The 27,833-nt window shown below is 32.8% G+C and overlaps 3 protein-coding genes across 6 annotated transcripts; all 3 read left to right on the top strand.

The window, feature by feature from the left end:
- The first annotated feature begins 751 nt into the window (after positions 1 to 751).
- Positions 752 to 4,248, top strand: LOC137811178 (growth-regulating factor 3). The gene is made up of 3 exons (XM_068612811.1): positions 752 to 1,096; positions 1,180 to 1,600; positions 3,465 to 4,248. Exons 1-3 carry the CDS (start codon positions 922 to 924, stop codon positions 3,862 to 3,864), a joined length of 996 nt encoding a protein of 331 aa, XP_068468912.1. The 5' UTR covers positions 752 to 921; the 3' UTR covers positions 3,865 to 4,248.
- A 4,769-nt stretch (positions 4,249 to 9,017) lies between these two features.
- PAM68 (PAM68-like protein (DUF3464)) lies at positions 9,018 to 10,371 on the top strand. Its single transcript, XM_068612801.1, has 2 exons — positions 9,018 to 9,299; positions 9,693 to 10,371. The coding sequence occupies exons 1-2, from the start codon at positions 9,252 to 9,254 to the stop codon at positions 10,275 to 10,277; spliced, it is 633 nt and encodes a 210-aa protein (XP_068468902.1). The 5' UTR covers positions 9,018 to 9,251; the 3' UTR covers positions 10,278 to 10,371.
- Positions 10,372 to 17,940: 7,569 nt separating this feature from the next.
- Positions 17,941 to 25,157, top strand: LOC137811176 (protein BREVIS RADIX). 4 transcript variants are annotated; one of them, XM_068612807.2, is made up of 6 exons: positions 17,941 to 18,583; positions 19,757 to 19,907; positions 22,579 to 22,976; positions 23,603 to 23,732; positions 23,929 to 24,251; positions 24,566 to 25,157. In XM_068612807.2, the coding sequence occupies exons 2-6, from the start codon at positions 19,800 to 19,802 to the stop codon at positions 24,642 to 24,644; spliced, it is 1,038 nt and encodes a 345-aa protein (XP_068468908.2). In that variant the 5' UTR covers positions 17,941 to 18,583; positions 19,757 to 19,799; the 3' UTR covers positions 24,645 to 25,157. The 4 variants fall into 4 exon arrangements, with proteins under 4 accessions (XP_068468908.2, XP_068468911.2, XP_068468909.2 ...); XM_068612808.2 differs by lacking the exon at positions 17,941 to 18,583 and adding an exon at positions 18,625 to 18,999; XM_068612809.2 differs by lacking the exon at positions 17,941 to 18,583 and adding an exon at positions 18,625 to 19,129.
- Positions 25,158 to 27,833: the final 2,676 nt, after the last annotated feature.

The following is a 27,833-nucleotide window of genomic DNA, read 5'->3' as shown; positions in this document are numbered from 1 at the left end:
AGTAAATAAATGAAATTATTCTGATTTAAATGCAGCAAAATCCTGTGCTGCAGTTATTTAATTAGAGCAATTAATAAACTGATATTTCCCATGTTTAAAATAAAAATAGAATCTCTAATTTATCTAGGCTTTTGTTCCATGATTTCTTAAATATAGTATGACTTCATAGTTAAAGAAAATAGAAGTAGTTTTTTCACTACATAGTTACAAACATAGATAAAAACTAATTCTGGCTTGTGTTAGGAATAATAGTTGACTGAATGATTAGAAAAATACTTTGATAAATGATTGTTATTATATTTCAAAGAATTGAAAAACACTTATTTTGTAAGACACTTCGAACCATGAGAGGTAATTTAGGAACAATGAAATTTTTAGGTAAAATAATAAGCTGCACATTTTTGTCAAGTAGCAAACTCTTACAGCTAATAATACACTGTTTAAATACAAGTGGATTTGTGCAAGCATTAAATGACTTTGGCAAGATGTATTCAAATTACAAGGTATGAATAATAAAGATGTTTGAAGTTATGTAAAAAATATAGGTAAAATTTTAAATTGTATTTAACTAAAATAATAATTGAAATTATATATCTAAGTTGAAATTACATGAACTAAAATAAATTCTTATATGTTATAGTAGGAAGATTTGAAATAATATATTTAAAGAAAATAAAAGAGGAGGAGATAGGAACAAAATAAAAAAGCAATTAAGATTAAAAAAACAATAAATAAAGGTGGAAGGTTCCTTGTTGAGTAGTAGTTAATATGGAGCAATAGCATTTTCAATCCCTACATTTCATTTTTACCTATCCAAACCAAATCATGTCTCAACTCTCACAGGTAACCGCCCCTCCCCTTCTCTAATGCTCTTCTCCCCACCACCCAGATTCGCCCTTTTCCCCTCTTTTTTTCACAACCATGAGTGTTCCTCCGCCGTCTACGGCGGCGATGTGGACGCCCTTCACGGCGGCCCAATGGCACGAGCTGGAGCACCAGGCCCTCATCTTCAAGTACCTCAAGGCGGGGCTCTCCGTTCCCCCTGACCTCCTTCTCCCCATTCGCAAGAGCCTCCAATTCATGGCACACCCATCTCGTGAGTAATCGCAGACAGTGACCTATTTTGCGTTTTGTGTCTCTTCTTTATGTGAAGTTTGAGTTTTTATGTTTTTTCTGCAGTTGGGGGGTACTACGGGAAGAAGATAGACCCTGAACCGGGTCGGTGCCGGAGAACCGATGGGAAGAAGTGGAGGTGTTCGAGGGATGCTCACCCTGACTCCAAGTACTGCGACCGCCATATGATACGACGTCGTTACCGTTCAAGAAAGCCTGTGGAATCTCAACCTCACTCTTCTTCTGCTTCTTCAAACCCTGTTGCTGCTTCTGCTTCATCTGCAACTGGTTCTGCTGCTTCCTCTGGAACTGCTTCTGCTGCTGCATCTGCTACAACACTCAACACCCTTCCCTTGCATACCAATGGAGCTCGGGAGGGTTTCACATTCACCCTTGGGAACAGCGCCACCTCTGCCACCCCCACCCTCCCGCACCTTCACATGGACCCCCTCACTCTTTCAGGTGACAATACCAAGAAAACTTACAGGTATGTATGCCCATTCGTCTCTCTCTGATTGAGCCCTTTGTGCGAGTTTTTGAATTGGTTACCTTTCTTTCTTCCTTTACCTTATTTAATTGTGTGTGAATGGCATCCAAAGGAGAGCGCCGTGTAATCCATGTACTCGACCGCATCAGGAGAAACAAGACTGTTGCTGATGTTGTAGTGTGAATAGGGTAGGGTATTGTGTGTGCGATGCTTGCTACATTTGTCTTTAGGGGCGTTTGACTTTCGGGATTGGCGTTTTACTTCATGGTAACAAGCAGTGTATTATTATGTTTTAGTTTTATACAGCAAACATGGTAGCGGTGATGTTAATGTGGTGGACCATTATGATCTGTGGGGTGAGATTCTGAGAGTGAGGTGTAAGTTATCTTTCTAGAGTTTTAGTTAGACTTGCATTCTATTGATCTTGATTTGTCTCTACTTTGAAAAGAACAGCGATGAGCTATCTTCATAAATTCATTTTGGCATTTTTCCCCAAATTTTTTGGCATGTTCAGTGAACACTTTGAAGCAAATTTCAACTTTGCCCCTTAGTTCTGATAAGCTATCAACTTTGTGATTTTTCCCCCCAAAGTTTCCGGCTGTGATCAGTGAATTTTCAACACTGATCCTTTGAAACCGCATGCAAGTTCTGATTAGCTATCTTCATTAATTCAACTGCGTTTTTTCTCCTAAATTTGGTTGTTTTGGGTAATTTTCCCCTTACCCCTCAGAAACAGCATATAAGTCTGCAGTGAATTTTGGGTTTGCATTTAATCAAGTGTTCCTGTTTATTTTTTAAAATTTGTGAAGTTCTTGATTTTCATGTGACCTTGATTGTCTTTTTTCTAGTTTTGTCTAGATGCTGAGATGGGGTTCGAGGTTTAGACATTCAAGTGTTTTGTTGAAATGTTTTCATACTTGAAACATATTGTAAGAAATGTAGGCCATTGTTTGTTTATCTTGCCTTGTCAGAATGAATGAAGTAGTATCAGGTTGTAATTTGATAAAATTGGAAATCAAGGATTTACCAATGATTGCATGTTAGCAAACTGAATTTGTAACTGTGCATTGATGTTTATGTTTGAAGCAGTTAATGCTATCGATAAATAAAAGGTAACTTTGTTTTGGTGGACCATGCATCCAAACAGAGATGGATAGTTGTCCCGTGACTTGGGATAGGGATTTTTTAAGGGAATATTGAATATTGCTATTTTCTCTAATTGTTTGGTGATGTGATTTTTCAACATCGGTGAGCGCTACTCGAATCTTCCATTTCCTTCTATGTCTTCTCCATCTTCTTCTGCTCCATGCATTCTTGTTTTCCTTCCCTACTACTTTGAGATACATTTCTAATAAAGCCTTGTGATAATTTACTATTTTGTGTGTGAATAGAAACTGATACTGATATTTGATACTGTTAATGACTAAGTCGTGCATGCTTTGAAGGTGACTTTTTTTATTTGTAAAGTAAAAAAGAAGAAAGTGTTATGAAAATTAGAGGGAAGATAACCATCAACCTCATCAAAGTACTTTTAGTCAATCATAAGGAACTGGTGTAACTTGGGGTCATTTGGATATTAACTTATTTTTATGACGATGGAATAAGGGAGCATCTAAATTGCATTATGAAGAGTGTGTAAGAACAGTTTTCTTATGGACAGTACCTAAATTATTCATCTCTATACTTCCATGTGCTGATGGTTGTTTTTGCATTTCACGGCTTCAGTGACCCCTGCCTGAGTTTCAGATCCATTTGTATAGATTTTGATAATTTTTTCTTCAATATTTCTAAATCTTTTGGTAATTTCCTGTTATGCGAACTTGAAATAAATGGAGCATCATGATGTTTACTAAACACTCCACAGGTTTGGACTGAACTCAGAAGCTGATGAGCACGTCTTACAGAAAGATCTGGGAAGTGTGAGGTATCAAGGTTATGACTTCACCTCAGACAGCATGTGGTCTCATATGTCTCCAATTCCATCAAATACTGTTTCGGAATCAAGAAGTGGTTCTACCATGCTGGGCAACTGCTTCCAACAGCAAACAATGCGAGATGCCGATCTGTTGAACCTGGAAACTGCAAGGACCAAAGACCTTATGTTTAGTAGCCAGTTAAGTTCAGCAGGGAGTTTGAAACAGGAATATCAGTCTCCTCAGTCTCTCTTCAGTGACTGGGACTGGAAGAAGGATTTAAGTTCCTCTGCGATTGAGTATAGACCCAACAAGGATTTCAACTGCAATCCAGATGTCAATGTTGATTAAAATGGTTCTTTACAAGGCTTGGAAGGAGTGTTTTTGTGTCTTGATGTGTCAGCATCCACCGAAGGAAACATTTGAATCAGGAACTGGTCCCCACCCTTTGTTTTTCCCTCAATCAATGAAAAATACAAGTCCTCAGGCAGTGATAAATTTTCATTCATAGCATTCAGACACCCGAGGAATCATGTTTTAATTTCTGTGCTGTTCTCTAATATATCTTAAATACTTAATACTTGAAGGAGTTATGCGTTCTTTACATGTAAACTTGTAATATTTGTGTTTTGGTTTCTCATTGACTCGTGTTTCCTAGCCCTATGTATGACTGTAGTCCAGCGATTGACAGATTATGCTATTTTCAGGCAAAAGAAAGCTTCCAATGATGTTTAATTATTGTATGAATGATTTTTAATGACCAACATTCTTCAGCATGAGATTTGGGAGGTGTGATGAATCATTTACATGGTTTAAAAGCAAGGTGGTATGGTATAAATGGGGACATTGGAATGAGTGTAGAGCTTTGGAAGTGATGAGCAACAGTGAAGAAGAGAGGGGCAAATAGTGCTTTGCATCGGAATTTAGATGCTAAAATAGCAGTGAAGTGGTGCTTTCATAGCTAAAGCCAACAGGGGTTTTAAATGAGATGTGCAGTGGTTGTTGGCATATTAATGTTTCATTTTGGAGTAGCAAATCGAGGTAGAGTTGGCCTTTCATAATGGCTTTTAACCCCATTCTCCTCAAAATTATTTTTTTGTACTTTTTTTTAATTCCATTTAATTGTGTTTCTCCTCTGGAAGCCAAACCAAACCACCTTGGTTGCCATTTCATTGTCAGCCATAAGAAAAAATATCCCTTTTTAGTTCAACAGCAAAATCCACATAAGTGCAGTGTTCTTCTATATATTAACCTCATTTCAAGAACTTCTATGTGCATTAATAGATTTTGCTAATCCACCTTTGGATCAGGTGTTTTCCACACTAAGTTTATTAGTGAAAAAGATACAGCCTCTATCAACATAAAGTTTTCAAATCAAGTTTATCAGTGTAAGAAATTTTGGTTCCACCTTAATCAGAGATTAAATTTGAAATAATATACAAGTGGATAACATTTAAGTGACATTAGAGCTTATCTTGTACTCAATCCAACTTGTAAGACTTACGAGACTCACAATTCATATCTGATTTAGATTTATGGTTTTTAAAATACTCTTTTGGAAATAGTTTTCAAAATTGAATAGATTTTGGATGATAAATTGTTTTTCCCCCCTCAAAATAGACCTATTTTTTTTTAAAAAGAATTACACAACTAAACCTTCTTAGACTTTATTTACACAATAGACCTCTTTTTAAAACAATTATCCACACTAATAATCAAAGATAAATTAGCCTTTTAGTATAAAACACCATCATATCTCTTCTCATTCTATAAGTTTTTTCTCTCTATTGTGTGTCTCACTCCCAAATGATTTTTTGATTTATTGGTTTGAATTTAAAAATTAACTTTTAAAAAAAATAAAATAGTAAATTTTAAATTAAAATTGTGAAACTAAAAATTGATTTTATTGTTTTGAAACTTCTCAACTTTAAACCGATAATTATTCCAAATAAGGTCTAATTTATCTTGTTAGCCTTTGTAACTTGATAATAAACTAATTCTTTTTAACCTACTCTGACAAGATCTGAAGCCCAAACCATGACAATCGATCTCAAATAAAAATAATGTATTTTTTTAAAAGTGACTTATTTCAAAATTAGAGTAGTTTAGGAAAAAAATAACTGAAAGAAATAGGTTGGAAATGCAGGATATAAATATAATTTCTAAAAAAAATTTCATTAAGCAATGAAGATTTAAATTTATATCATAAAACTTGATTGACTTGGATGTGTTTTTAATTCTGAAAAGGTTGACATTTTTTTGTTATAGTTTTTAATTAACTACTGTTTCTTTAGTCTTTAAAAATTGATGTAAATCCTGTGTTACAGTCTTTGTCAAAGTGTGTTTGCAACAAATGAAAATTTCACATTTGAAGTGTTTTTTTTCTTTTCAGAAAAAGTTTTTCTACCAGAATAAAAGAACAAAATTCTGAGAATCAAAGAACTATACAGAATTGCAAAGTCTCTTTCTCCAGGCAAAACCAAAAGACAAGATTAATAACCACATTGCATATGTTTAACAAAGTGTAAGCTGTGCCTATAACTGATATAATAGTTTCATTGGCATCAAAACTAAGATCACAATCATATTTTTCTTCAGAGGAGCCATTGTGCCAACACAATTCTCTCACAAACATGTTCGCAAGAAACGCACGTGCGCCAGGTCACTGTTCTTTTCCCCATTTTTCTTCAATCATGCACTTATCACATCCACAGGTGAAACCATAATCCTCCTTCCAATCCTGAAATAGCTGATGCAAATCTCTTTCCCATCAGAAACATCCTCAATCAACCTAACAGCCATGTCAGTGCTGTGTTCATCATCACCAGTGTCCACATAATCAAACCTGCAGACGTTGGAAAGACAGTCATGTTGAAGAACGTGACTTTGGGAAGACAGACATGCTTTCAAGGACTGTGCTGCAAGAAGACCTCATTATTTTTCAAGTATCTGTTCCATCCTCAAGAGGGAAATTGAAGAAGCCATGAAAATGATTCAAAGAAAGTAATGAAAAAAACACAGAAACCTACATTGATGATGATGATGATAAAGTTGCAGTTATCAGCAAACTTAACCTGAACTGAAAGAATAATTATACATTCACAGAACAATTAAATTTGAAATATAAATTAAAATATATTCATACATGTTGGATGAATTTGGGATGATTTGGATTTAATTTTCTAAAACATGAAAACTCTTAAGAGGTACTTTAAAAAAAGGATGAATATTAATTATCTTAAAAACTATTTAATTAATTATATAAAATGTACTTCTATATTAATTTTTGACAATTATTTTCATTCACACATATTAAAAATATTATTATTTTTCTTTTTTTTGGTTATTTTTCTTTAAACACTCGTGCACAAAACCCCAAGTACAATAATTGCATGTTGGTGAAGCTCTGCACTCATACATGCAAGACGATATATGTTCACGTGGTGAATCACACACTTCGAGATGATCATAAGGAGACTTTGTAAGATATGGTTATGTTCAAGTTTTTTTTTTTTAATTTTGGTACTTCCATCATAGTTTAATCCTTAAGATTAAGAATTGATAAAAACATCTAATTCATTACTCACTGAAAAAGAAAAATCCAATTATGGAAAAATTAAAAAAATGTTGACTAATGTTCCAAAATTCTTATTAATTAACATATGATAAAGTTTATTAGGAAGCCTTTAAATTGAATTTCTCTCTCTCACCAAATCGGCAATCAATTACATGGTTCTATTTAGGTCAACTCATCCTCCACTTTTATAATTTCAACATGTACTGTAAATTTTAAATTTCCAAATTTATTCTTTGGTTCGGAGGTTCATTTTAATTGTGTGATACGTATATGTTTTTAATTATATAATCTCAAAAAACATCCATATTTTTTTATTCTGAAATATATAATTAAAAAAACATAAATTATATTTTAGATTGTACTAAAGCAAATACAAATTTGCGTGTAATTTGAAAAAAAATATTATGAAATGTATAATTTAGAAAACAATTTTATATTTTAAATATAGTATGAAATATTTCAGTTGTATATTTTTGAATAAAAAATATATTTTAGATTATGTATTGTTAAATATACTGTATTTTAAATTATAAATTATGAAATATAAAATAGATATACAATCTAGACTGTATAATTGGTCATGTATTATTAAATTTTAAATGTGTTTCATAATGTATAATAAAATATATTAATATATTTTAATTATATAATATCGAATATATTAATATATTAATATATTTTGAATTGTAGAATTTAAAATATTTAAAATATTTCAGATTTTATAAATACAAAATGTAGAATCCATAATATATTCTATAAATCTAAAAGAGTTTTTGTCTTTTCATTACTACATGGGGTTGCACCTTCAAACTATGGTGGTGCATAATACAATCCTTCCTTCCATTTGTTAAAGCCATGTGTTTCCTCGGTTTACCTTTGCTGGGAAATTTATTTTTGCACCCCTATAATTTCTTTCTACACTTTGTAAATATGAAAACTTTCACTTTGTCTTTGGTTTATGAAAAAATATTTCTAAATTATACAATATAAAACTTATTTTTTCATCAAAATATATTTCAAATTGTATAATTTAAAATTCACCGTTCATATTCTATAAATTTAGAATCTTCCAAAAATACACAATTTGAAATTTTTTTTTATAATTTTTTTTTTATGAATTACACAAGTAAATTCATAATTGCATAAATAAGGATGACACAATGATGACAAGGGGAGGGGGAGGTGGTGTCAAGAGACAGTTTGATATTTTAATCACCTTATTGGGGCTGTACATGGAGACTATAGGGTGCAAAAAGAAATAACGGTTGATTTAATGAAGTCCCATATTGGAAAAGACTTTTTTTTTTCTTTCATATGACCAACATTTATAAACTACCTACTTGAAAACTACTGAAGTATTTCCTTAGCCTCCATGAGATATGTAAAAGTTCTTCTTTGTTTCCTGGAGGTCAACATATCACATTACATTGTAATGAAAATTCTTTTTATTCTTAATAATAATTTTCATGATTATGCAAAAAAAATTGATTTTTGAATTGTCTAATTTGGAAGACACTCTCAAATAACACAATATGAATTTTTTCATATGCAAAATTCATATAAAAAATGATTTTTGAATGGAGCAATCCAAAAAAACATTTTCATAAAAAAAGATACTTTTAGATTAAGCAATCTAAAAAAAATTATGAAAAAAAAATCACTTCAAAAAATTGTGTAATTCAAAAATAAAAAGTACATGTGAAATTACACCATATAAAAACTTCTTTTTATATAAAAATGTCTTTGAGATTATACAATCTCAAAGATACTCTAACTCTCTAAAATTACAAAATCTTAAAAAAGAATTTAAAAGACAAAAGTATAAATTTGATGTGTTGAGAAAAAAATCCCAAACTACTATCTTGGCCCTGGACTGTCCCAGATGGAGTAAGGCCCAATTCCACGGCTGAAGACAAGAAGATGCAGATTGCTGCATATCCAAAACCAAAAGGAAGCAAATGTTGGAAGTGTGAGATTTCCTACACAACAAAACCTTATCCTTAAGAAACTCTCCTCAATTATCACTCCTATGATGTCTTCACCCTTCAAATAAAATCCTAATTCACTCATTTTTCTGTGTTCCCATCTTCTACTCAAAACATGTTTCACACCCCACCCTAGTTACTAATCTGGAGTCAATTTTCCCCTCAGACACAGCATAATGGTTGCAACTGCTGCAACATTCTTCAATTCACAATTTCTTCACACGGTTCTAAACTCTTCTCCACTTTTATTTATTTATTCTATAAGACAATTATGATCTGATGAACTCTACAAAACATTCAATCCACTCTTCACATTCATCCATTTGAAAAAAAATTGCTTCCAGTTTTTATTTTTGCCAATTTAACCTAGTTTTTTGCAATTGGGTTTTCTTCCTGCTTAACTTTCAATATAGGAGTAACAAAATATTAATCCTGACTTAGAATACTACTGCACAAGACATTAGGATTGAAATTCTGCTTCATGTGATTCTGGTCGCTTGAGAATTAATTAATTAGCTTAGTGTAGTGTTCAAATTTTCTGTTGGTAACATTAGAATTAACTATAATGTTGTGTAGTCTTGTGTCTGTGATTCTGATTGCTAAATTGTGTAATGTAGCATGGTAGGATTAATACATGGAGACTCAACAGGAATAGCTATTTCAGTGGAAATGTGAAGTTTGAGTTCCCTATTCACAGATCAGAATTTCCTCATCAGGTTCATTTGTCACACATTGCCCCTATATGTGCAACTTTTAAGGAGCCCAAGGGGTTTGGACCTTCAAAAAAGAAAAAGAAGAAGAGCAAGAAGATCAAAAGGGACTATGTAGAAGATGGTGATGATGATGAAGAAGAAGAAGAAGAAGAAGAAGAAGAACCAGACAGGGGAGTTATTCCTGAGGTAGTGACCAACAGGATGATGAACAGGGTGGCAGTGTCAGTGGGGATTCCACTAAGTATTGGGCTTTTGTTTTTCCCATTTTTCTACTATCTTAAGGTTGGGTTGAAGATTGATGTGCCCACTTGGGTGCCCTTCATTGTGTCCTTCTTTTTCTTTGGGTCTGCATTGTTGGGAGTGAGTTATGGGATTGTGTCCTCCAGTTGGGACCCACTAAGGGATGGTTCCTTTTGGGGTTGGACTGAGGCTCAAAAGAATTGGCCTGTTTTTTGGCAGTCCCTTAGAGGTGGATCTAGGAAGAATTAGCCCATTCTTTTGCTCTTGAATGTTTTTCATTTTTGTTGGTGCTTCAATGTAGTTTGATGTGGATTATAAAAAATATCTATAATCCTCTTCTCTATTGTTTGGTGATAATAGTGAAAATTAGAATATAATCTTAGGTTATTTATATAATAAAAGAAAAAGGTTTTTATATTAAATAATGTTAAAATACAATAAATAATGTTAATCTCCCTTTATATGTAAGTTATTGAAGAAAAATTGTTTCTTTTGGGAGATCAAAACCCAATTCAAAATTAATTACTTTAAAAAATAATTTTAACTTAAAACATCTAATTAAACATAAAATTTATTTTATATAAATTAATTATTCAAAATGATTTTTTTCACAACCAATTCAAACTCAATGTCATCCATATGCGGAAAAGAATGAGCTTATTTTCACTCCCTCTCATTTTTTTAGACATTACATTGGCTTGATATGTAGTGTAATTTTTTTCCTCTTAAATTGAGTTTATAAATTTTGTTCATAGTAATTTCTTGAGAAAAATGCTAATTGACCTTCATACCGTGCAAGTCTCCACCTCGTATTGGCGTAAGAGTTGAAGTATTACCATATTGAGTTAAATGCATTTTTAATCTCTGAATTTGAGTATATGTGTGATTTTGATTCCCTACCAAGTGATTGCTCTCATGTTTAGTACTGATAGTTTCTCCATGATTAAAATTGTGAGTATTACTTTAAGTTCTATATAAAACTTCTCAGAAATGTAGCATGTGTAATCTATCACTGATTTGTATAGATTAGAGAATGAAAGCACATACACTAATTGGTTGGTTTGAAATTGTTTCAGTTTAACAGAGTTTGAATTTTGAATATACAATTATTTTAAATATTTGAAGAAATTCTACTCAGTTTAAACAGATAGGGGTGATCATAGTCAAACAATGTGCTTACAGATTATTAACTATAATTGAAAACCTAAAACAGAACAATAACAGTAACCATACTCTTTTCTCTGTCTCAAACACGTAAAAGTGATATTATAAATCAATCGTGAGATGCAGGTGAAATTCCCAGAAGGGTCCAAATTTCAAGAGAGGCTGCATAGTGTCACACCTTGCAAGATCTGACAGTGTACATTGCCACAACTAAAATCGTGCCTTATTCTATCAGTTATAAGATATGTTGCACAATTTATATATGAGATTTATACACGAACAAGCAATAACTAAGTTGATCCGTTGAGCTATTACTGTACATAGTCAAAGCCATATCTTTTAGTCAATTGTTTCTAAAAACTTTGGGGTATCTGTAGTGAAGCATGTTCAGTATTTTAATCAATGAAATGGAAATAAAAGTTTGCTTTACTGTATCATCAGTTGGAACTTATTCAAGTGATTGATGACCAATCAGTGCATGGTGTAGTGGAAAACACGTGCAATTCTACACCTGAACTTACATTGACTCATCATGTCTTTATGTTGCACAGGCAGGTGAAGTAATGTGTCCTTTTCCTCCACAGTAAAGTAGGCCACACAAGAGTGCAAATACAAAATAAATATTCAGAACTCAGCACTTCCCTTTGGCAAATCAATCAAATTGCTGTAACTTATGAATTTGCTGCAACTCCGTTTCTTTTCTATAAAGGGTTTGGGGTACATGGACAGTTTTAAATCTTGTCTCTGTAAAGAGGACCAAAATGAAAAAAGAAAGTGGTTTATTGAACGTTTTCCTCTTTGTTCAGAAGAGAATAGTTTGGGTTCATATTTTTATCTTTTTCTGTAATCCTTTTTTTTTCTTTTCTAATTTTTCAGCCTTTACAGATAATCTTATCCTCTCATTATGCAGAATCAAAACAAGCTGAATATTCAGATTACTCTTATTTAATTTAATTTCCTTCCCTCCCCCACCAAACAAATCAACAAATGTAGTTGTGCTCTCCATCTAATCAAACCTTTTTTTCCTTTCTTTCCCTCTCAAATCATCAAAAATCGAATCATGCAATAGGCCAATATCTTATTCTCCTTTTATAAATCAATCTACATACTTCTAATGATATTAAAACCTATCACATCTTAATTGGACTCTTTATTCCTTAATCATTACAAGGTTCCTTTAAGAATAAGCAAATCCTTACAATTTGGCCCTTGCATGCTTTCGATGTACTTTGTAAGAGGCCATATAGATAAGACTACACATAAGACCTAGGAATCCACATTTTGGCAAAACCCCAAGATTCCTTGGTTTGAATTTGCAACATGCATGAAATTGAGTTAGAAACAAGTTGCATACTCAAGCTACTTGAGCATGTACATGTATAAGTATGACGTACGGATAGGTTTAAAGTTTCAATAAACAGTATATTTGCACGAGACAGCGCACTCGTGTCTCTTCTTTTAACAGATGGTAAGTAATGTTTTTAATCTGAAACAAGAAATCAAAAGAATCATATAAAAACCAAAGTAATCAGAACCAAACTTTGGAAATGGGGAAAGAAAGACTTGGGGATTGAGATTATGTATGGATTTTGCTTTGAGGGAGGGACTGCCGAATGAAGAGCTTTATGATCGCTTTTTATAGTACAACAATATATATCTACTACTACCTGTTCTTGCTCACTAGAAAAAACAGAACATTCCTAACGTTAAAAAGTGGCATAATCTACACCATGTTTTCATGTCTTCTCAACCTTTCATGGGATTTTTGAACATGACTTTTGACAAGCTTGATGAAACGTATAGATTCTAAGGCTTTCAACATTACAGAATTTGGATCCATACATTAGACTTGTATTTCTTCAATGCACACACGGAGTTTGTAATAGCAAGTGCAAGATGTGACAGTTTTGATATATAAAGCTAGTTTATCATGGATTTGATCCTCAAATTTGTTTGTACCTATATAAAATATATGATGTAAGTTCCTTAAATGACTAGAGAATTACCAATCCTTGACGTTAGAAACAAAAGGGTATATCATATTAAAAATAAAGACCCTCCTCAAAGTGACAGAAAACAAAAAAAAAAGATAAAACTAAGATTTGGTTTGTTCTGCCTGCAAATAAGTAACAGAAAACAATTGTATTTTGTAAGTTAACAATTGTGTTTTCTCTTTAAACATACAAGATAAAGAGAGGTGAACAAAATAACAAAGAGGTAATTAAAGTGTCGGATATATTTGAATTGAATTCTGTTGAAAATCAGAGCAATGTATGTATATGAATGAGGGAGGGAGGGAAGGAATGGCTTTGAAGCTTGACTATGCTTTCTTCACTAACAAGATCCGGTAAAAACTTCTTTAGCAAAAGCATGGCCCCGCAGATGGTGACACATGGAATAACCTCTCTCAGGCTCAGAAAGAGAAGACACTAAGCAACAAAAGAAATATTGTGGCATGCTGACACATGCAGAGAAATACAAAAAGAGAATGTGTAGTAGTTTTATATTGTGCTGTAGTTTGGTTCTCCATCAATTCCAACCATCCTTTGCTTAAAGAGAGAGTTAGCCCTAGGAATAAAGCAAAGGACAAAAACAAAATAAGTGATGGGTTAAGTCAAGGGTAAAGCACATTATCACTTGCCTATAGTGCAAACTTTGCAGCCATGCTCACAACCTATAATGGCCAGTTGCACACTCTCCTGGCCAAGGCCAAAAAGTCACATTAGTCACTGGTATAGCCGGTAGCAAGTGCTGTTCTTTCTGGTTGCCGTACAAATCACTCTATGCTCTGGGGAGAAGTGGTTTGGGTTGCACACTCTCTGACTATGCCCTGCTAGTTAGTCATGGAAAGGAGGCAAAATAGCAAAAGCAAAACAGCACAGTTGATGATGGACCAAGTAAAATAAAGATTCTTAATAAATAAGTATTATAACATATTTTATTTTTTATAGCTCTTTTTTTTTTACTTTTAGATACACATAAATATAAAATATCATCTTTGAAAAGGGGTTTGTGTGATCATTGAAATATCATTAAAAAATTATTTTTTTATGATGTTAAAATCGTGTAAGAGAAAACTAGAACCTTTTTAATCATAAGTCTATGACAGTCATTCCCTCCAACTTCTTCTAAGGCTGATACTGATATGACTATAAGATGGACATACCAGAGAGACTAAACATCTATCTGGTTTAGTTGAAAATAAAAGGAAAAAATTTGGAAGAAAATAAAAGTAAAAAACTTATATGAATCCCACGTTAAAAGTGTTTCTTTCTGAACTGAAAAGAAAAGTGAAGAATAAAGCTTGTAAAAATATGGAAGACACATATACTTTTGCTTATATTACGATCTTGAGTATTTATGCAGTTTCATATTCATATATAGTTTTTTATATCAGCAATCCAATAAGAGAAAAAATCATTTTCTTTTCTAACCAAACATTTCACAAGCAATTAAGGGACTTCGGTTTCAATCTTTGTGTTGTGTGTTGTGGAAGCATATTGAAAATCTTGCTTCAATAGCAATTCCAATTTTGATTTTGATTCTCTCACTGAGACATGTTGAATTGGAGCAGTGGCACTTAAACTCTTGCAAACTGATTGGACCAAACGATTCTGTAACCTACCCCTCTCTCCATCATCAATCTCATCTTAACCTTTTCTTTTTAGTTTATAAGGTGAGAATTCCTTTTATCATTGTTTGTTTCTACACACACTTTTGAGTTTAGTGTGTTTCTAACATGTTAAACAACCCTTTTAAAAGATTTATAATATGCACTGATATAATCACTTTACAAAAGTAATTTATAGCCAATTAAAGTTAAGTTGAGTTTTAGCCATATTCATGATCTCCATTAGTTTAGTTGTAGAATCGGAAGTGACATTCAGTGGCAAAAAAAAGCAGAGTTAGGTACGATTCTAGTTCAGTATATGAGCAGACAGAATAGGGAAATGTCGTATTTGGAGCAGAGAGTATTTTCCAACAGTGCTCCAACTTTTGTCCCTTTTAAGATGCCTTTTTTTTTTTCTTTCTTTTTCTATCTGTTTTAAGTTTTATGTCAAATTTTATTCACCATGTTTTTTTATTAGTCCCCTATTTGAATGTAATTAGATTTATGTTAAAACATGTATGCTTCTTAAAGCACAATAATTATTTTAATACCAAAACAAATTAGAGTTAACTTTTATGTTAAAAGCACCCACTTTTGTTGGTTCCAATAAAGAAAAAATTTATAAAATGCATATGCTTAGTTATCTAAAAATTATTATTAGTTATTGCTTGATGGTAGCCGTTTTAAGAAAAAATAATTTAAATTTTGAAACCATTTTAATAATTTGATTTCTATGTATAATTATTGTAAATTTTTCAGTAAAAGTTGTTAATAATTGTTAACTACTATTTCAAAATCCCATGCGTGTGTTTTGATGTTGATGGTTTTTAATTTACTTTAGTAGCTTTAAAAATACTGTAAACGTTACTCAAAACTACACTTGTGTGCATAGCTTATAACATTATTAACTAATTTTGGTTGCCATAACTTCACTTCATTAAAATTCATAAGATCTTATTCAGACTAGAAATGAAAAATTAAATAATTTTTATTATTAGAAAATTATTAAATAAAAACTAATTTTAAAAATAAAAAATAATTAGTCATTATATTAACTAAATTATATTAAAAATCAAAAAATTATTAATATATAAAATAGTTGTATTATTAATAAATTAATAAATAATTTTAAATTAATATCTAATTAATTCTCAAAGTTTTATCTACCAATTTTATTCTCTTAAATATTAATAATTTTTTTTAGTCTTTAAAATAGTATTTAATTTAATTAATATAATGATTAATTATTATTATTTCTATAAAATTACTTTCTATTTAATATTTTTCGTAGTATTTTAAAAATACATATTCTTTATTTTTAAATGATTTTAAAATAAATTTAGCCTAGTGTTATATAACCTTGCATGTAAAGTGGTAATTTGTATGATTTTATTTTTGATCTATAATGGGTTGAGTAAACCAACTTTACATAAAAATTAATTATGATTAATTTTGGTTTGATTGTCCTATCAAACTTATTAAAGGATATGATGCATGGATAAGTTCAGCTCTCAGAATTGAGTAGTTGTTATGATAGAGTCTAAAAATGTAGAATCATAGATTCATATATTCTAAGTTGAGAAGTATGAATTGGAAAATCACCATTACCATAATGTCTTTTGATAGAATAAGCTTCATGCATGTGAAAGAAACTTGAGGTATTGATGAAGACAGTGATGAACTTTTTATGAAAAGGATCGATGATCACAAAAAGCATCAAGTTTAGAATAAACCGATCTCTAGTAATCTATAGCTAGGGTTTGAAGTTTAGCATGACAAATAAATTGTTGCACATGCAACCCTTTAAAGTTCAAACGTACACTTAACATGGAAGGAAACATTATTCTTACTCTCTTGATTCTCTTTTTCAAAAATGCAACTTATATTTTTACTTTTAAACAAAATTAACAACCTATATTGGTTAAGTTTTCACTTGTTCAACTCTCACATCAATTATTCTAGTTATGTGTTTTATCAAGTTGGTATTTTAGAATGTTTCATTTTCAGAAAATTGTAAAAAAAAAATTGATTAAAGCAAGTGGTCTCATTATTAGGATGTAGTGAATGAATATTTAATACTAGAGAACATGATCATCAATTTGTTTTTTTTTTTCTTTTGAAAGGGGTGTTTCACAAGTTATGTATGTGGCTTGTAAGAGGATGATGTTATTGATAAATCTATAACATTATTTAATTAGAGTTTGAACTTCATCTCTAAATTAAAGAAAATTATATTACTCTATCTAAAATTTGTACTACAAAATAAATAATGACCATGTTAAGTGAAAAATGTGATGTTATTATGTTTTTCTATTGTTTCCGATTTAATTTCTAATAGTGTTTGATTACCTTTCATAATTATTTAATACACATTTTATCATGTTGAATAATGCGAGTTAGCACCATCACTCTAAAATTAGACTCATGTCATGTGTATATTAAATAATAAGTTATGGTACATATGTCACGAATTTTCCCTTTTTAATAATACATGGTTTTATCTAACCTTTATATAACTTCTAATTATTAACTTAGTTTTCCAAATTTTTTTTATATTAAAATTACATGGATTTTCTTATAGGGAATAACAATACTTAATGGAGTAGCACGATGAACAAAAATAATCTCATTTCAGAATTTATCAAAATAAATAGTGAAAATTATCATTAGTTTATACAAATTAATGTGAAGTCACATAACACGCTGGTTGATTGTTATGTCCACTTTATTTGTATTTATTTTTAATCATTTTAATTAAAAAAATGATAAATTAAACGTTAGTAAACAAAAGCAAGTAATTTCAAAAAGGATAAAATTAGATGTAAATTTAAATATGAAAAATAAATGATAATAAAATCTACATTTAAAAACATAGAAGCTGGATGGGAAAGTTCCAAAATTTTGAAACCTGTCAACCCAATCTCCTGAGCAAATCTCAGCCATCCATTCCCCTGAAAAACACATCAAATGATCAAAGCCAACGAAAAGACGACACGTAGCCTCATCTTAAAAAAAAGTTACAAATTTCACCATTGGATCAACCTGGACCAGACATGTAGGTCCCAATGTTCATTCTCTCTCTCTCTAAAACATTTTCCTTCAAAAAAACTTAACGCCCAAACCTGATGCCGTCACCCCACACCCTCAAATATAAATACGACAACCTCAAACACTGTCTTCCTCTCTTCAAAATATCGGCACCTCGAATTCTCGTCTCAGTTCGTCTCGTAACTCCTTCACATACTCACACACACACATACACTCTCTTCCTCTGTTAAATTTCCCAGCTCAGTACTGCATTTTCTCTCCGTGGAGTTTTTGTTCTTATCTCCAAATTCTCGCGTGTCAGTGTTTTTGTATGGCATTGTAGTGCTTCATTGTAAGTGACAGAGCATGTGTGAGCTGTGCGTTGCGCAATCTTTGTTGTTTAGTTGCATTGACATAGAACTCGACAATTAGGTTTCGGATCCCAAGCAATTTGGCATGTGGACCGATTTCATCATTTTCATGGCCATGCGAAAAACGACAACGTAGCAAGCACGGTTTTCGTGGTGGTGGGGGTGGAGTGCGCCTCCGAAAGCGAAACAAAACGTGTGCTTGTGGTGCAGACGAACCGTCCATCGATGAGGCCGAGGGAAGAGAAGGAACGAGTATAAAGAGGACCAAAACCTGAAGCTTAGAACAAGATCGTAGAAGATTCCTTAGTGTGTGTGTGTGTGAGAGAGAGAGAGTGTGTGTACAGAGAGACAAAGCACAAGAAGAAGCAGTTGAGGTTTCCTTGGTAAGTCGTTTTCGAATAGTTATTTATACCGATGACATCACTTTTATAATACAACAATTCTCTTCTTCTGCTTATTCATCTTCTTCTCATGTCTCTTTGCCTGCATCACACACACCTTTCATCCTCCGACAAACAATTTTTCACGTTCAACCCATGTTGTTTTTTGTTTAGCGTGTGACAATAACCTTGTTTTTTGTTCGTATTATTATTTTCTTTGGAACGAGTAATAATAATTGCAGTACTGCCGAAGGGTAGTGGTTTCTCTCTCTAAAAGGTAGTGAGTGAGTCGGACTCGGACTTGGACTCGGTGGTGCTTAGCTTTTTGGTTTTGGAGTGTTATCTCGGAGAGCGGGGATTGATTGCGATTTACAGAAAAGATAAAGAGAGAAGAAGAAGAGAATCACAAGAGTAGACGGGTGCGTGAGGGACGTGTCAGAAAACTTCGGCTTCGACACGCTTTGCTTCTTTTATTTTCGATTTCTGTACGATAAAGCACCACCCCACATTATTACTTATTACCTTCTATCACTGCAACTGCTTGCAGCAGTAAGTATGTGGCATTGTGGAATTATTCTTGATCATTCTTCTAACGAGGATGATCAATGACCCTTCACTCTTTCTTTGCATTTATTCGCACTTGCCTCCGTTTTGTTTCTTTCTGCTTTCAATTATTCCTTCTTTTCGGTTTTGGGGTGTCTATAGCTTTTGCTCTTGCTCTGATCCCGAGCCTTGTGCTGCTCAAGATTGCTTTGCTTTTCCCTTTTGTATTTTTAGCTAAGGACCATTTTGTTACCTCACCAGTTTTCTTTTCAATTCTTTCATTGTTATTATTATTAATATTATTTCATTAGTTGCATTCTAACTCGGTTGCTTCTTCTGGTTCTTCTTTATTTCGGTGCCTTCTTTATCTCTAACCATTGCTTTTACTTACCGGAAATGGTCATTCCCTGTCACTGTTTTATTCAATGAAAGTGATTCCCTCCACCTATATATTCTCATATCTCGACTTTATCCCCAACCGTTTCGTTTTTCATTTTTTATTCATTGCTCTTTTATGTTTTTCTTTCTTCTTTCAAATCAAAGCCAACGGCGTGCGTATTAACTCATATGGGTTTAAACTTTCGGCACTTGTTTGCTCATAAACGCTTTTGTTTCTTTGTCGTTGGTGTGCAGGAGAAAAACAAAAAAAGGTGAGCATCAGTGAGAAGTGGTGGAAATGTTTACATGCATAGCGTGTACGAAGCAAACGGCGGAGGAGGGGGAAGAAGGTGGTGAGAGTGGCACGTCGAGTACAAAAGAAGTTGTCAAAAGCCTGAGTGCGCAGGTTCTTAGTCCCATCTCACTCTTCACATCTACAAACTTTTCTTTTGCAGCTTAGCTTCTTTTCCCCATCCTAGTGAAAACCAACAAAATCAAACCAATATTGGGTCCTCATACTACGGTGGGGACCACCCCTTTTGAATCTTTTACCTCCACGTATACCTATATACGGCCTACATACACATTCACACTCTTGTGATATTTATATTATAAGCATCATAGGTGAGGATTGTGCTGGTTTACGATGACGTAAGTGTGGTGCGTTTTGGGCACTTTTGCTGTTGACGGATGGTCCACTTCCTTCCACGATTTGGTCCAGTGCTTGGTTTTATTTCCATGCATGTGGTGGTGCCGTGACGTTACCATATAGCATTTTCAACCAGTCAAGTCTGTTCTAGTGCTTACTATTCTCTCTAGAGTAAGAAATTACGGAACCAACTTGCCAAGTAGGTTACCAGTACCTTTTTGGCTACTTAGAATGCCACATGAGAGGAGCAAGTTGGTTTCTTCGAATCAGACTTTATAATAGGGACAGCATTATGTTTCCAATGTATAGCTAGTAGAATTTTACCATATAACGTGCCGGGTTTTCATTATCATTTGACTAGTGCTGGTATAGCCTAGAGTTAGTACTTTGAGATTATTCACTTATCATTGACTTACAACAACTACCTTAAGTTGCCCATTTTTCAAAGAACTAAAAGCTAATGTGCTGTGAAAGTAAAAATCTTCATTGATTTGGGACGTGAAGAGCAGCAGTGGCAATGTGGCAACATGTTCCACATTCCGCGGTTTAGGTAATAATGTTTAGAAAAGATGCCTAGCACAGAAGGGAATGCTATATTCGTATCTTGGTGTCTGGCCCATCCTTGAATTCTTGTCGTCCCAAAAGTTTTCTATTATGTCCATATGCAACATGTATAGATACTTATTATGGGAGAAAATATATCATTTGCGGAGTGTTTTTGTCAGAAAAGTTTATTTGCATTTCTTAAGGTTCTCAATAGAATATCGGTAGTAGGTCCTCCGGAAGTAGAAAACCAATGTCTTTGGGTCAGTGGTTTGGTTTTTCATTGCGTCCTTTAGGTCTATTTAATAGTTAGGCTTAGTAGCCGTATAACGGCCATTGTTGATTGATGAGTCATTATGATGTTGTAATGGTAATCATTGGTTAATTAACACTCATTAGGAAGAGAACGGTTATATGAGTGAAAGTAGGTTGACTGTTACCCTATCAATTGTTTTTCTCTTGTATATTTGCACACTAGTTGCCCACATCTTCATGTTTAATATTAAACTAGGCACTAACCTTTTTTAAGAGATGGGGAACCTTGATTGAAATATCATATTAGAGACTTGTATTTGAGGCATGTTATGACGCCCCTCCTAACTATTTTGAACCATATGTTTCTGATTTGTGTGAAAATGTTGACAAATAATATTTGGATAGATATTGTTGGAGATTTGTACAAACAGGAAATGCTTTCCATTGGGGGTACATAGTTGATAGTAGGATATATATAAGGTTCCTATAATGGACTTTCATGTTCACTGTTGTTGTTGTCATCCACTTGTATCCTATACCCAAGTACATTCTCCACCATACCAGCTGTAAAGCTATAGCACGATGCTTCGAAAATGACACAAATCTGAAACCTTAGGCTCCATCTAGTTTCATCCAAACATATTTTTTAGTTTTTGTTTCTGAACATCCAGACTTAGTTTCCCTACTCTTCCCATGTAAGCCATTTGACAAACACTTCTGCTGCATGCTCTGTTTGGATGTCTCTAAATTACTTAACTTATTTTAGTTATATTTTTTTATTTGGGGTTTGGGGGGGGGTCCAATATCACTAAACTAAAAGGCTTTTTAGAGTGGGGAATTTGAATTGTATTTTCTACTTCTGGCAAGTTGAGAAACCCTAAACCCTATATATAATTATTTGTCCATCAAATGTATCACTGGAAATTACATTGGATTTTAAAAGGGAATATGTAAAGGAGGGATCTACATTGTTAGCTGTAGGGGAAAGGGGAAAGTACAGCACTCAGGTGTTTCGAAAGCTTTAACACATTTTTAAGTACTAAAAATATTTTTTAAACGCTTCCCCATCAGATGCTTCCCAATTTAAGTGTCATTGGTCAAATCCATAGATGCAGAATGTGTAACTATTCAAGAATCTCAATTTTTCTAAAAGTTTGAGATATTCTGATAAAGTAGCATGATTTGTAAAAGTAAGTTTACATGAAGGTGTAGTGTTGACCAAGTACATGTATGTATTATGCAACTTTTGAAAAATATACGATACAGTTATATTCGTCTTGAAATAATTTTAATGCACTTTTATGTAACAGTATTCTGATGGCACGTTTCACGTCTAAATTTATCTTTTGGTGGCGTGTTATGGTAAACCAGTTTATAATCAATCTTAAAATAATTGCTCAATTGAAAGTAACTTCTCTCGCCATTTGAGAATGTCCATTAGCAGCTTGATAGATATGTGTTGTTCTTTTTTAATTTTCATCCAAGAAGGACTTATTTGTTTATCAAATGTCACTTGTCATAAATTTTGTATGTTTCTCAGAAAATAGATATCTTTGGTACGTAATTAAATTAAAACTTTTAATGCATTGATGTTAATTTGATTTTTTTTTTTCCTTTTCTGCATACGCAGTTAAAGGATATGGTACTGAAGTTTTCAGGTTCATACAAGCAGTGCAGACCTTGCACAGGGTCCAGTACCTACAAGAAAGGACAGAGGCCATATCCTGACTTTGACACCATTTCAGAAGGGGTTCCATACCCCTATATTGGAGGAGCAAGCTCAACTTCAACCCCTGCTTGGGACTTCACAAGCTCCTATTTCCCTGGTGGTAGATCAGACCAAAGATTTATGGGGGGGTTCAGTGGTGATAGGACCTCTAGAGGACCTGATTCAGCACCAGCATGTGATGTAGTTGTTGAGGAAGAGGATGAAACCAAGGAGTGGATGGCACAGGTGGAACCAGGGGTTCACATTACCTTTGTGTCTCTTCCCAGAGGGGGAAATGATCTCAAAAGAATTCGCTTCAGGTATGTTAAGAAATCGAAAGCCTTGATAGTGTTACCTTCAACTTAAACCTTAAAAGGTACCGAGGTTTTACTAATGTTAGATCTATGATTCTTTATTCAGACCATTAAATAATAAATAAACCAAGTCAAACTAAATTAGTTATTAATTATTGGCGTAACTCTGCATTGTTGCCACTGCCCTTGACACGATTCCATTTGTAAAGATAGATTTAGATTGAAAGTGGGAGCTAAAAGATTTAGTCGCAATATGTCCTAATAAGTTACCTATTATGAGAACTTATTGTTATACAGAGAATATTATTAATTGTTTTACTAAAGTTAGACCTTTGATTCTTTATTCAGACCATTAAATAATAAACCCGTTCAAACTAAATTGTTCAATAATTTGTTGGGCTAACTCTGCATTGTTGCCACTTCCCTTGACATAGATTCCATTTGTAGAGATAGATTTGAATTGAAAATGGGAACCAAAAGATGTAGTTGCATGTTCTAAGTTGTGGTAGAAAATGTACCATCGAGGCCTTAATAGTTAATATCATACAAAGTATATGAAATTTTTAGTTGTTGCAAAAGTTAAGTATCCACTAGGAGTGAAGACTGAAAGCACTTACCATTTAAATTTGAAGCCGAGAGATTTTTGACAAGTGGCAAGCTCAAAAATGGTGGGGTGAGAATTATGACAGAATCATGGAACTTTACAATGTCCAGAGATTCAATCGACAAGCTCTTAACACTCCTTCCAGATCTGAGGATGAGGTAATCTACAACTTCTGCACCTGTATGATGTTAAGCTGTTAACAGTTTATTTCATCGACCTTGTTATTTTTTATGAAAAAGGCTGCAACAACAACACTTACCATTAAGTTAATCACTGTCATGAGAAGGCATTGCCATAAGAGAAATACTATATTGAGTTCAACATTTGTCAATATACATTGTTTCCTTTGAGCAGCAAAGAGATTCTTCTTACTCAAGACTGACATCTGGACAAGAAAGCCCGGGGTCGATGTCGTTGAAGGAATGGACACCAAGGAATCACTATAAGCCCTCATTGAATAACCACTCTGAAGCTATGGATCACGGTGGTGGTCAAAACTTCCCTGCAGGGTCATCTGTGGAAGCATCAAGGACAACCACTTCTTCTAGAGATGAGCCTTCAATGAGCAATGCTAGTGACCTGGAGGCAGAATGGATAGAGCAAGATGAACCTGGAGTGTACATTACGATCAGGCAATTAGCTGATGGAACTAAGGAGCTTCGTCGTGTTAGATTCAGGTAATATTACATTATCATGCATGTCAGCATTTTTCTAGTTTCTAGTGGTTCCTCCTCCTCAATAAAACATGTGACATGTTCCTTCCCAAAAACATCATCCAAGGAAACATGTACTAATTGGTGAAGTGAGATGATGAAATGGTCCAATAGACTGCATGTTGACATGTTGCCAAATTTCATTGAAAAATAAAAATTTTCTAGACATATACATACTCTCTCTCACACACACATGAATATATATATTAGTAAGGATAACTTTATCTTCTAGAAGATTCGTAGGTTTTGATTTTACAGTTTATCAACTCTATCTGCAGCCGGGAGAAATTTGGGGAGGGGCATGCAAAGAAATGGTGGGAAGACAACAGAGAAAGAATACAAGCTCAATACCTTTGACGTGTCTTGGCCTTGAAAGAGAAATGTCCCAAGCGGGTGGAATCCTCAATTTTGTTTCCTAGAGTTTGTAGTGTAGTTTACTCCAGTTTACAAGTGGAGTTCTATTGTTGATACTCTCAAACAATGCAAGCCCCGCATTTAAGGGTCAGCCGTCATAGTATTGGAAACTATAGGCTACCTGGACAACCTGTGTAGAAGGAAGTTTACAGAACAAAAGAGTTGTTTTCACATTTGAATCAGAGGTGAGGTGAGGCGAGTCATGATGTTTTTAATTCCAGATTTAAGCTGCTTGTTAGTGCTTTATTTTCCCATCCTATGGGTGGATAGGTCTATCTTGACTCCAGCAACCTGGTAACTGTTCTAGATCATGAAAAGTTAGCATTTGTACAAAAAGAAAAACATTTGGAAATTGAATCTGATTTGTGAGCACACTTGCAATATGGTCTACTAATCCTGCAGATTGGATCTGGTTTTTCTTATGTATATTGAAATTTCAACGAAGAGTTCCAGCTATATTTTACCATGATTTTTCTTTGTATAACTTGTTTTAGGACTGTGGTTCATGCAAAGGAATTGAGCCTAAGTCTCCCCCCTAACCTCTCCTAATTAACATGCATGTTCCTTTCTACCTTTAATTCTTTATATTTTATCTCTTAATGTAGTTGCTAATTATTCAGAGAGAAATTCCACTCTAATGAGATTTCCTTACTGTACAAGTTATATTAAAATATACTTGTAGGTGAGGTAATAAGAAGTGATGAATACTTAATATATTTGTAGTTTGAAAGAACTTGCTTTATGAAAACTGGTAACTTTGTTCGCACCAATATTGGTTTTTTCTGCAAAATTACCACTCCCGTGTCAGGCAAACATTTTCTGCAAAACTTTATCACTGAGAAAAATAAAATGCTTTTGGTGGGATACTCAGGAGGAGGAGGAGCACTGGATTTTATAAACACTCAATTACAGTTTTCATTTCTGTTTATGTAACAAAATAAACGAGTTCTTGTGGTATTGAAGATTTACACCACAAATATCTGGTCCTCGTGAGAATCTAATCCATGTGTATTCCGTTAAAATTACATTTATAAAGAGTGAAAAATTAAAAGTTTAATTTTTGTTTCTTTGTACGCGTCAACTCACCTCTCCAAGAAGTGGGTACAAGCTTACTCAATGGAACAATGTAAACAAAGCAAATTAATATATGTTAATTTGTAAATAAAAATGGTCAAATATTAATTTCATTCTTGTGTTATTTCTTATGCTTAGTTTCATACTCTATCTTCTAAATAATTGAGTTCAATCTTGTTGATTTTAAAGTTATTCAAAACATTCCTTATGCTAGGTCTTCCATCAGCTTAGTTTAACTTCTTTAATATTTAAGATATTAACAATTAAGAACGGTTAGAAAACAATAATTTAACATAGGATGAGTTTTTAATTGTTACTATGGTATTTAACAATTTGAAGATTAAAAGAATGCAGAAGACATTTTTGCACATGAGTACCATATGCAATGACTGAATGTTGGAGAAGTCTGTGCAATGCAACCAACATGGTTTGAAACAAAGAGGCATTTCAAACTTACTGCAAGTTTGCATGCAAAAGGTAATCTCTTAATACTTTATAGTCTGTATCTACAAGCACAACTACCAATATTAACAGTGTGAACAAGTTTATACTTCATGAAATATTGAGCTCTGTTTTTGCAGACAGAAATACCTTAAAAGTACAAATGAAAATGTTTAAAAGAATCTCTATATTGAAATAGATCTCATGGAGTCAATGATGCATAAGCTAGGGAGGTGTTAGGCCTGTATAATCTCTATCATTCAAAATGTATTTTCTTAAGAACAAAATGATCGTTTGAGCCATGGAGGTATTAGGAAAAACTAAAGTCTATTCTCAAACATGAAATAAAGAATGTGTAAACCACAATTTTCATTATGGCTTTATTCTAACATGAAAACAAACATTTAACTAAAGTGAAGATTGCACCTTCTATCACCGTATTAGGAACTAGCATATAACATTACGATGAATACTTAAATGAATCAATGATATAGGAAGTTGATTCAATGAATGAATGTGTTCCTGAAAAAAGTGCAGGGTTTTTTAAGGAGACCTAGTAGAAAGGAGGAAATGAGTTTGGAATTATACATCTCTTTTAGATAAATTACTATGCAACAACTGTTTTGCTAGTAATAATGAGATTTGACCTTATTGTACAAAAACTTGTAACGGTCAAACATAAAGGTGATAATAGACTGTTAGATGAAAGGCTATTCCAAGAGTTATGTAATTTGTGCTAGGATGCTTGATCTTGTTTCAAGCCATTGAGAATAAAAAAATTGGCCAAAATGCAAATTAATATCCTTTCTTCAAAATTTTAATTTCATACACATTATACCATTTCACTAATCGTTACATTAATACTAATTTTCATAGATATGAACATCTATCTGCATTACACTTTAAAAAAATTAAAACAAATTTATCTTTTCAAATTATAATATACATATAGAAAGAAAATATATATATAATATATCCGTGTGTGTAACATTAAGTTCTAACTTCAAGTTCTATGACTCAAAGTTTAGTAGGTTGTGCTATGTTATAGTTAAGTTCTAACTTCAAGTTTTCAAGATTTAGTCTGGTGAGTTGTGTAACGTTAAGAATGCATATAAGGATATTTTTGATAAGTGACTTGATTTAAAAAAAATACTTATATTTATATAAATAAATTTTGTTAAAATATCATAAATATTAAAAGTAATTTAAGGTAAAAATAAAACATTATAAAGACTTTTTTTTTCAGCAATAAAGACTTAAAGATAGAACTAGAAACAAGGTTGAAGGTGATGAAAAAAACGTAAAAGGAACACATTAAGTCGAAAAGAATAAAAAATAAAAAATCCCTATTTTTTATTATTTTGAATACTATAGTTAAAAGTCGTCCTTCTTTATTAAGATTTAAAGTTTATTTTGATCTATGTTTCTTATAATATCACATATTAGCATGATCATCACAATTTAAAAATAAAACACACAAATATATAAAATAAAATCAATACATTAAAATATATTTTTATAATTTATATAAATTATTCAAATCTCATAATTTTTGCAAATTTATTAATTATTAAACATATATTAGAATCAAAACTAAAACCAATTAACTATCTCTCA

Source organism: Phaseolus vulgaris, chromosome 2 (genome assembly GCF_051622355.1).
Source record: "Phaseolus vulgaris cultivar YP4 chromosome 2, ASM5162235v1, whole genome shotgun sequence".
In the NCBI taxonomy this organism is placed as follows: domain Eukaryota; kingdom Viridiplantae; phylum Streptophyta; class Magnoliopsida; order Fabales; family Fabaceae; genus Phaseolus; species Phaseolus vulgaris.
The sequence above is the reverse complement of the archived record's forward strand: the minus strand, read 5'-3'. Positions and strand labels throughout refer to the sequence as shown.

Bases quoted from the DNA above. Each gene is read 5' to 3' on its own strand.
- LOC137811176 (XM_068612807.2), top strand. From the start codon at position 19,800: ATGTTTACATGCATAGCGTGTACGAAGCAAACGGCGGAGGAGGGGGAA. The intron at 22,977-23,602 runs GTATGTTAAGAA...TTAAATTTGAAG, and splicing joins CTCAAAAGAATTCGCTTCAG to CCGAGAGATTTTTGACAAGT. The intron at 24,252-24,565 runs GTAATATTACAT...CTCTATCTGCAG, and splicing joins CTTCGTCGTGTTAGATTCAG to CCGGGAGAAATTTGGGGAGG.
- PAM68 (XM_068612801.1), top strand. From the start codon at position 9,252: ATGGTTGCAACTGCTGCAACATTCTTCAATTCACAATTTCTTCACACG. The intron at 9,300-9,692 runs GTTCTAAACTCT...TGTGTAATGTAG, and splicing joins ATTCACAATTTCTTCACACG to CATGGTAGGATTAATACATG.
- LOC137811178 (XM_068612811.1), top strand. From the start codon at position 922: ATGAGTGTTCCTCCGCCGTCTACGGCGGCGATGTGGACGCCCTTCACG. The intron at 1,097-1,179 runs GTGAGTAATCGC...TTTTTTCTGCAG, and splicing joins ATTCATGGCACACCCATCTC to TTGGGGGGTACTACGGGAAG. The intron at 1,601-3,464 runs GTATGTATGCCC...AACACTCCACAG, and splicing joins AATACCAAGAAAACTTACAG to GTTTGGACTGAACTCAGAAG.